This window comes from Toxotes jaculatrix, chromosome 5, assembly GCF_017976425.1.
Source record: "Toxotes jaculatrix isolate fToxJac2 chromosome 5, fToxJac2.pri, whole genome shotgun sequence".
NCBI lineage: Eukaryota > Metazoa > Chordata > Actinopteri > Toxotidae > Toxotes > Toxotes jaculatrix.
The window spans coordinates 23,265,744-23,275,702 of NC_054398.1; the positions used below are offsets into that span (position 1 = coordinate 23,265,744).

General features: G+C 39.9%; 2 protein-coding genes across 10 annotated transcripts in view; both read left to right on the forward strand.

Moving 5' to 3' along the window:
• LOC121181818 (unconventional myosin-IXAb-like) overlaps positions 1-9,959 on the forward strand; it is a 141,662-nt gene that overhangs the window by 126,963 nt on the left and 4,740 nt on the right. For 8 of the 9 annotated variants that reach the window (XM_041037975.1, XM_041037979.1, XM_041037978.1 and 5 more), the window contains one exon: positions 23-3,046. The exons of the other annotated variant lie outside the window; for it this stretch is intronic. In XM_041037975.1, coding sequence (XP_040893909.1) covers positions 23-411 — 389 coding nt within the window. In that variant the 3' untranslated portion in view covers positions 412-3,046. Of the gene's footprint in view, positions 1-22; positions 3,047-9,959 lie in introns of those variants that run through there. 9 annotated transcript variants of the gene reach the window in all.
• Positions 4,406-8,478, forward strand: LOC121181823 (DNA polymerase III PolC-type-like). Its single transcript, XM_041037990.1, has 3 exons — positions 4,406-4,508; positions 4,638-4,680; positions 7,771-8,478. Exons 2-3 carry the CDS (start codon positions 4,638-4,640, stop codon positions 8,307-8,309), a joined length of 582 nt encoding a protein of 193 aa, XP_040893924.1. The 5' UTR covers positions 4,406-4,508; the 3' UTR covers positions 8,310-8,478.

A 9,959-nucleotide genomic window follows, 5' to 3' on the forward strand; every position in this document is an offset into this window, starting at 1 on the left:
TCTTCTCTCTATCTCTCCTCAGATCGCAGCACTTATCGCTCCAGAAAGTCGGAGGTGAAGAGCAGACGAGCTCTGCGCCGACAGCCAGACTCCCAGGACTCAGCAGACTCCACCTCCACCATCTCTTCCTCCTACCACCCCTCCTCCTCTCTCTCGTCCAACGCCTCCGGCTCTCCGTCCCCTCACTACCGGTTCCGCTCCTCCTCCTCCGGGCCCCTACTCACCTCTTGCGGTTTGGGGACCCCGTTGGCCGAGGCAGAGGGGGGTCACAGATCTGGCAAGACCCAGCACAGACTCAGGCTGAGCCGCAGTTCACCACGCGAGCCCTCGGGAAGCCACCGGAGGGAGTCGGACTTCAGCTCTGGGCCACAGCAGCTGGTTCTGTACGGCAGCAACGAGTTCATGGTGTGAAGCCGAGGAGGGAAGGAACGCCAACCGCAGCCTGTCCAAGGGCAGGAGGGTGTGCGAGAAGGGGAGGAGGGAGAGTCCGGGGTTGGACGAGGCTGGTCACGGGGCGAGGTTCATGCTCAGTGTCGCCTGCTGCCCCTCCTCAGCACCCACCCCCCTCCTCCCCCTAGTCCAGTCAAAGCAGAAAGCTGTGAGAATAAAAGATGAGAAGACTGGAAATGTTACACAGAGGGACAAAACAACAGATGGTCAGAGGAGGGAGGCTGATGACTAAAATGTGAATAAAAGAAGGAGTGAATTGAAAAGTTTGTTGACCCTCTGATCTCAGTGCTGTTCAACCCCTGCTGGAGCACCGGGGGTCAGTTAGAGGAGAGAGAAGAAGAAGCAGAAGGGAGTGAGGGGTCGTGAGACACAGACAAAAAAAAACCCCCACACCTGCAAAGCCAAATCTTATAGTGCCCTGTCTTTATTTTTTAGCATGTGGGCAGGTGGTTAAAGCCACCCAGAAGAAATGTAGCCATACTGACTGAACTGGCGGACATTTTGTCTGTAACCAGCGCCAAGCTAAGTCTGCTTTTCACGTTTACACAGGACACACCAGCCAAGAGGCTGCATGCTTCTCTATCACACTTTTTCCTACGTCAGTTTGAAGAAACTGTACAGAAACATGTCACAGCTACATATTATTATTATTATTATTATTATTATTATTATTATTATTATTATTATTATTATTATTATTATGTTACAGAGGAAAAAAAGTGTACATAGGAAGAAAATCCAGTGCTGCTCCTGGGTCGTTCATTGTTGATGAGTCTCTTTTTCCTGTTCTATGTTTTGCAAAGTGAAGTGTCTTGAAATCAGGTTCCACTTATGTTGTTCGGTTTCCTGTCGTTTGATTTTTCTCTTTTCCCTTCACAATGAACAGAGCCAGTTTTGGGTGTCCTCGGGTTCTACTCTTGAGAAATAATAGAAGGAAAAGCTGTCGATGTATGCTACGTGCGCGCCACGCGTGTCAGATGCCAGTCAGCCATAAGTGTTTTGTACCTTCCTTTCCCTGCGAGCTCTCTTTTTTCTTTCAGTTTTATTCACAAACATCAGTGTTACTTTGCCAGGACTTGAATTTTTTTATTATATATATTATTGCTGTATTATAGGTGTTGTTGCTGATATCAAGGATATCATGTTTTTGTTGTCAATATTGTTTCATGGTTTATTTTTGTTCAGATGAAAGCCATTTTTTCTTTCCTGTTTGTGTGTTTGTGTGTGTGTGTTTGTGTGTGTGTGTGTGTGGGTGTGCGCATGTATGTCTGACTGAATAATTCCTGCCACTGTATCAGCTTCCACTTTGTACATGTGTAGTCACCTCTACACACACATACACTAGTGTTTCCCCTGAAATATTATTCTTAAAAGGGTGTAAAATCTCTGCAAGCATCAAGTGACACTAAAACTAACTCAGACTTTGCAAAATATTTCCGAGGTTCATTGCACATGTGGGGAAACTCTTGCACTCACTGACTCACTCAGACCATCCATGTTGTCCTCTGAGCCATCCACAATACTTTCTCCTCCTTCTACTCCTTCTTTTTTAACAGACGTAACAGTAGCTCTTCCATCCTCTTCTCTCCCGACTCTGGCTGTGAAAAGTAGCATTTAATCTGCCTGTTAACCAGACAAAAACAAGTAGCACCTAACTCAGACCGTCCTCGTGTTTCTACATAACCTTACTATCTTTCTCTGTCTCTGTCCATGCAGTATCAGTGTAATATTCAGTTTTATGGGCCTACTCAGTAGCTTAACAGCAATGATGTCTCTGTACTAAAGCTGCAATATCTCTCCTTGCTTGCTGCGTCTGTGATCAGATACTTTTGGGCGACTCATGCTCCGATCTCACTAAACACAATCAGTGTTAATCAATTTTTCCTTGAAGCTGGAAGTCTCAGTGAAGACTGCGCTGATCTCAGTTTTAATGCAGGTGTGGAGACTTGCAATGTGTTGTCTTTTTTATATAAAATTAACTGTAGACCTGTTTAGACAAAAAAAAAAAAAACAACAATTTCAGTTTCAGAGGTGAGCTGAAAGGACAAAACTGATTCCAGGTCAAATATCTTTAAGCTGGTATTTGAAGGGACGGTATTTGTACATGTCCAGCCTGTCTATATGGCATTCTGCATAAAAACATAAAAAAAAAAGAAAAAGAAAAAAAAGTGAATGTACCTGTCACTGGAAGGCATGCTCTGCTTTCTCTGGTTGTTTTTGTTCCTCTTTTATACACAGTGTATGTACTATTTATGATCATGCTTTTGGGGTGTACATTGGTTTAAAAGAATCTGTTATAAAAGGTGTTATAAAAGGATATATTATCCTGTGTACGGTTCATTATCTACTATTAATCATGGCAACAGTTTAACGGGCCACACTCGGCCTGTATTGTTTGTGCTAGGAAGGGGGGAAAAAAAAAAGAAAAGCATTGTGTCTCTTTGTCTGCGCCACTCTGGACACAATTATGTATAAGGTGCAATTTGTGTTATATTTCTTTTTTTAATGATACAAACATTGTCTATGGTTGTAAGAAAAAAAAGACTTTATGGGGGAAAATTCATCTGCTTATTAAAAAAGCAAAACTGCAGCCACACCAATGAGTTGTGTAATTTTTGCCTGACAGTAGTGTGCTTTTGTAGGTTATATTTAGTGTATCCTCAAAAAAAAGCCTTAAAAAAATTGTTGAATGCATTTCCTTCCTCATTAAACATTAACAAAGACATTTTTTATTTTAAATCAGTTTGCATGGGTGTTTGCTCGCTTTTTCACTTACTTTGTTGACACATCACTGTATTTCTTTGCGTTTTCCATCAGCTGTTAATCAGTGGGCTGTGTCTCCACTGCCGTGTGCCTGTTTGTACATGACACAGAAACAGACAATTGCTGCACAGCGCTACTTGTGGTCAAAAGCTCCTCAGAGCACTTTCAATGGAGCATATTCATAACATTTAATCGTATTTATGTGGGTGTAAAAAGCAGCCACAGTTATCTAACATTTCCCACTGTGCAGGCCGGGATACGACACGTTGGCTGACTTCATCATGTCAGATTGCTGGTTTCAGAAACTTACAGAAATAGTCAGATGCAACGCCCCACAATCAGATCTCAGAAACGTGTGGGAGAGGGGAGTTTCTGTAGTGAGGCAGCTCGGCTGCTTCTGGGTTTTTGGTTGTTTTTCTCCTTTTCCCTCTCTGTGTGCTTGTGTGGCTGTGTGTCTTTGGTGTGAGTGTGTTTTCTGTTAGTAGATTCCTGGGCGGCTCCTCCCCACTCCTGCCTCCGGCTCTGGCTGATAGCGCACACCTGTGCACATTTTGGTGGATATAATAACCTTTTTTGAACTCTGTACTCCGGACCCCCTCTAACCAGTGTGCTCTCTCCTCCCGCAGTTTCCTCCGGTTTCATTCCCACATCCTCATTCATCGCCGCTCCAGCCGACTCTCCCTCGCCGCCCAGGAATCCTTCCTCCGTCCTGTCTCTTCGACCCTCCTTTGTTTACAAGAACTAAAATAAATAATATAATAAATATAATAAAATAATAAATAAAATTGATAGACTCCCGTAACAGTTTCCAAAACTATCCGACCGAGACGTGTTTGTTATTGTTCATTTTATTGCTCTGATTATATGTTTATCGAGGGGGGTTAGCTCTGACAGCTCAGTGCTGGTGTTTGAGAGGAGAGCTCCCTCCAAAAGCACCAAATCTTACTGCAACCACTTGCTTTAAGTTGTTATGTTATGTTACTAAATCTGTATTCACAGATATTAAGATGCTGTTTGTATTCTAATTTGAAATGAATGTATTATTATATTATTGGATGTTATTCAGTGGCTCATTTCTAAAGCAGCACAGGCGTGCCATGCGACCGCCGTGTGTCCAAAACAAAGGCTTCTCTTCTCTTCACCCACCTGGTAAAATGTGGAACCACCCAGTTTCTCTTCCAGTGAAATGAAAGTGGAACTGAGTGTAAAAGTGTTGCTGTAGGCTTTGAAACGCTGCGGCAGTGAGTCGCCTGTTGGTCACAGAACTCAACTGACACTACACCTGCTCTAACACGGTGAGTTTACTCTTTATATTGTACCTTTTTTTTTTTTTAATGAATTCTCTGACAAATAAGATTTGAGACTCAGGAGTTCATAGGAAATTCAACCCTGACTCAAAATGTGTCTTGTTTTAAATTCTGCAGATGTCTTCATTGATTTTCTTCGACCTGGAGACAACTGGATTAAGTAAGTGTATATCAATCCTCCATAAGTCATAATGTATTTGAACAGTTATTATTATAATAAGCACCTTTGAACGATATTTACCTAAAAATGTTTTTGTATTTTTATGTAAATTCTTATTTTGTGTAGTTTTAAGTTTCACACGTGGTGTTGGAAATAACACAAAGTCCACTAACTGGAATTTTCCAAAGCTTTCAGCTACATCTTGTCGCACTTATCATTAAGATTTTTTTCTATTTCAAAACTAGTGATTTCACTTTGAACGACATGACAGAAATACTTACTTTATTTTTATCCTCAATCAACATTAACCCTGTGCGTCATTTGAAGTCAGTACTAAGTCGTAGTAATACCACTGTGCAGAAGTACTTTGTCAAAAACTACACTTCAACAGTGTACTACTACCACAGTTTAATTGTTGATTATGTTTTGCATTATTAGTATGACTAGTCTGAGAACTAACTAGTCATTAAAGTTTTCAGATAAATGTTAGTTTTAAATGAAGTTATAAAGGACAGTATTTGCCTCTGAATTGTTGCGGAGCAGAGGATGAAAAAAGAAAAAAAAAGAAAAACTCAAGCAATGTACATCAAAATCTTAAGCACAGTACTTGTAAGTGTAAGTGTAAATTTACTTAGTTAACTTCCGCCGCTGTTTGAGGTGCAGTATCAACTAACTGTTTCAGTATAGATACAATAAATTACTTATGATTACATCAGCCAGAGTCATAATTGTTTCTCTATCAGTCTGGGCTGAAGGCTCCACTTAACAGGCACATATCAGGTGGATTCTTTATATGATAAGGAGCGTAAGAGGTGTTTCTGTTTCATATTTTACTGGTTTCTAATCTCACATTAGACACAATAATTCTTGCTATGTTGAATAGCCATAATGTGGCTGTGACAAATTCATGCCTCTGGCAACCTTGAAGACAGTGAGTCTGGATAATACCTAAAGTTTTTGTGCTGTGTTGTTTCTCTACACTCCTCAGAGATCAGCTGACAGAGTAAATGTCCAACATAATTTTCACAATTTCCATTCACATAGCCTCATGTTCAATTCATCCATTGTTGTGTAAAAATATTGATTGATTTGCCAAGCTCACAGGAGTCTGTGCTAAGTATTTGAGTGTATGTACACTGAAAAAAATGTTTCGTTGAATTTACTCAATTTTAATATTGAAAGTGGTTGCACGCAATACATTCATCTAAATGTAGACATATTTTTTAAGTTGACTGTACTAGTAATTTCAAATAAATTATGTAAGCAGTTTATAAAAGTGAGGAGGCTGTGGTGGCCGGAGGCTAGAGGAGAGAAGCACAGCTCCTGAACACAGCTCCAGATTGCAGCTCCTGCCATGGGCCCAAACTTTAAGGCAGAGGTGTCCGAACTGTTCCACAAGGGGCCGTGTGGCTGCAGGTTTTTGTTCCAACCAAGCACCAGCACACCAGATTTGACTCATTTAATCAACTGATCTCAGTCTTCAGACAGTCGATTAATCAAACTGTGTGCTCTTGATTGGTTGGAACAAAAACCTGCAGCCACACGGCCCTTTGTGGAACAGTTTGGACACCACTGCTTTAAGGGTATAGCCAGAAAGGCAGTTTAGAGTTAATTATTTTGTTGTGTATTATTTTGATTCTTCTTGAGAAGTGCTCTTGAGAATTTTTTTCCCCCTTTTTTGTTTACTTTCATCTTTTTGGCTGGCCCAATGTGCATTTTTTACAGTGAAGTTTTTGAACAAGACTCTAATTTTCACAACTCATTGGCCACCGGGTTTCTCGGCCACCCTCACATCTACATATGCATTTTGATTGTTTTAAATAAAATTATTATTATTTGAATTGACATATTTTACATACAGAATAAAACAATTTAATTTATATATATATATATATAAAAGGCCTTCTAGACTCAAATATTACTGGACCAAAATTGATCATTCTGTTAATGAAAAAACAAAGAGTAACTTCTTGTAATGTAGTCACCGTTTTATAGCCACTCATTTTCCAGTGACTGTGTTTGGGGAAAATGCTATTTGGGCCAGTATACACCATTTGATGAACACAGAGGAGTGGGTGTGAATGTGGGATCGTTGGGTTTTTACAGAAATGGTGAGTGTGAGTGGAGGGGGTTTCTGAAAGTATTTGACCATCCCACAAGTGCTCCTGAAGGAGCATTGTGGCAGCTTTAGGAGTTTGCTTAGTTGTCATGAAGATGGTTCACTTGTGTACACTTGACTTGAAAGAATCTGCTATTTTGAGAATTGCCCTTTTCGTGCCAAGAGTTAGATGAGAAGCTGAATACCACTTTCATGTCTGTACAGTAAATATGAAACTGCCATCAGGAGCCTGTTAGCTTTGCATAGAGACCAGACATGAAGAAATAGCTAGCTTAGCTTTGAAAATAATAGTGTCTCATCACGGTCTTCTAGGTACTTTCCATGCCCATTTGTACCCTGGCCATTATCTACTGGCACCACCTTCTGAAACAGGGTACAAATGGGCGGCTTTACTGGTGTCTCCTTTGCTCCTCGTATCCACCTATGAGTATTTAAGTTTATGTTTTACCATGAGTATTTATGTTTTACATATATTGGCACACAGGTGTACATATATCAGGTGTAGTAAGTAAGATATATTATACTGCCATTCTGACATTAGAGAGATAAAGAAAAGTAAAAGAGATATTATGTGTTAATTAGTGAGCCAGGCTAGTTGTTTCCACCTGTTTCCATTCTTCATATATATTTAACCAATAGACATAAAAGTGGTATCGATCTCCTCATCTAACTCAGGAAAGCAAATGAGCTTGTTAACCAAAAAGTGAAACTATTGCTTCACTTGTTAAAGGTCCTATAAGCTATAAGAGGTAGCTTTCTGTTTGGACACATTTGCATCACACACCACCTCATGGTATCTTCATATCGCCCACCCCTACATCACACCATCAGTAGATCTCTGAGACGTGCACCAAAAACCACAACAATGAGCAGTTTGTGATGCTTTGACAATTCTGAATTTTGTGAGTCACATTTGTTTTTATTTTATTTCTTTCTCATCCTCCTCTAATCCATCCCTCCTCTACTTTCAGACACCTCGCAGTGTGACATGATCCAGTTGTCAGCCATCTGTGGAAACAGGGTCTTTAACCACTACACCCTCCCTCGCTGTCCCATCACTATGGGCGCCCAAGAGGTCACGGGCTTCAGCGTCAGCAGTGGCAGTTTGTATTACTGCGGGGTTCGCAAGCACACCTTCCCTCTCGATTATGCTCTGACCTCCTTCATCACCTTCCTTCACTCATTCCCCAAGCCTGTGCTGCTGGCGGGCCACAATGCAATGCGGTTTGATGTGCCTGTGCTCAGCAGACTGCTGCAGGAGTTCTCCCTCAAGCAGCAGTTCCAGGAGGTGGTTTCTGGGTTTGTGGATACCTACGTGCTAAGCAAGAGGCTCTATCCTGATCTGGCCGGTCATAGCCTGGAGAAATTGGTCTCACGCTTCCTGAGAGAGACCTACAATGCCCATAATGCTGTTGCGGATGCTAGAATGCTACAGGAGCTGTACAATGAATGGAATCCTAGTGGAAGGATCGTCTTGGAATGTACTTACGCAGTAGACCAAGATTTTTAAAAAGCTACAGAAGATAAATTTGATTGAAAAGTTCGTTCTGTGTCATGATTAATATTTTTGGATTTGTAGTTTTGTTGTCTGATGCACTCTAACATGGTTCATACTCACAAGTGTAATATTATATTCAGATAATAAACTTAAACCATTAAAATATGACTTGAGCCTTTCAGCCAACTTTGTGTTTTTGTTTTGTTTTGTTTTGTTTTGTTTTGTTTTGTTTTGTTTTGTTTTGTTTTGTTTTGTTTTGTTTTGTTTTGGGGTTTTTTTGTTTTCTTTGGCACCACATTTCAGCAGCATATGGGGAAGAAGTCTGGCCACAGACGGCAGCCTCAATAAACCAGCATGAAATACAGCTCCAAGGCATGCTGTGTTTTGTTCAAAGAGCATATTTTTTTCTATACTATATAGTCATAATTTTCATTACCTGTCAGACAGTAGTAGACATGTGTAATAACCTACAGCAAATCTTCAAGTCTTTTGTCCAAGGGTTTGTTGCACAACATTCTGGGAAATGTCTTTATTGTTTAAGCATATATATTTTAGACCAATTTTCACAACAACAATTTTGTGTTTGTTGGTTGACAGAAGGGAAAGATAATTATTGTTGTTGTATTGTTATTGTTATTATTTGTCATTTAATTACTTTCTTAAGCTGCGGGATTCCTGATCCTGCTCTCTTGAACATGGGTTACAAGGACAAGAGTAAAGAACACAAATAAGCTTGAACCCGTGTTACAGAACTGAAGGGAAAAAAGTTCTATCCATTTTTATATTTTTTAATAAGAACTGAGTCTGTGTCTTTGAGCGTAGAGGTTTCCCAGGATATGACGAACAGTGGACATCATATTTAGTATCATGTACATGTAAACATTTTGTCTTGGTAAACAGATGCTTTGTTGGATATATAATTACTTTCTCTATACTGATGTTTGTTGGGGTCAGAATAATCACTGATAGTCATATATTTTTAAAAAACATTATCTCTTTCACAAAACCAACAACAATATGTCATGTCATTATCATCTGCCGGTCCAGTCCCAGGTTGCAGGTTGATGTATGCTTCTTCTTGCAAGAATGACATACTGCAAACTTTGCTCATCTCAGGGTCTTGGCTGATTTGGTTAGACTTTTCTAACACAGTGAATTTGAAATCCCTTCATACTGTATAATGTTACATCTGTTGTTTTATTGTTTTTTATGCTGCATGTTTTATTGTAAGATACTGTTTTTGTGTGGATTTAAAAGTCTGGGTCAGTTTAAACATCATTACAGTTTTGTATATTTTACAGAAGGAGCTTTTCTGGGATTATAACAGCTCTTAAATTAATCTGTTCAGTGGGGGAGGAACTTCAAAGCCAAGAAGATATACAAGATACAATGTGAATCTTACTGCAACCCCTTGCTTTAAGTTGTCGGGTTATGTTACTAAATCTGTATTCACAGATATTAAGATGCTGTAACAAAATTACTGTAACATTGTCAGGACACTAGAATATGACAGCGCCATTGTTAATGCTGTTAACACCTTTGCTTTTCAGACTATTACAAGTCAAAATGTCCGCTGTGAAAAAGGCCTGTTACAGCTGATGGAAAAATAATGAGTGTACTCTGCTGTTTAACCCATTTATGGATATACTCTGTCATATATTA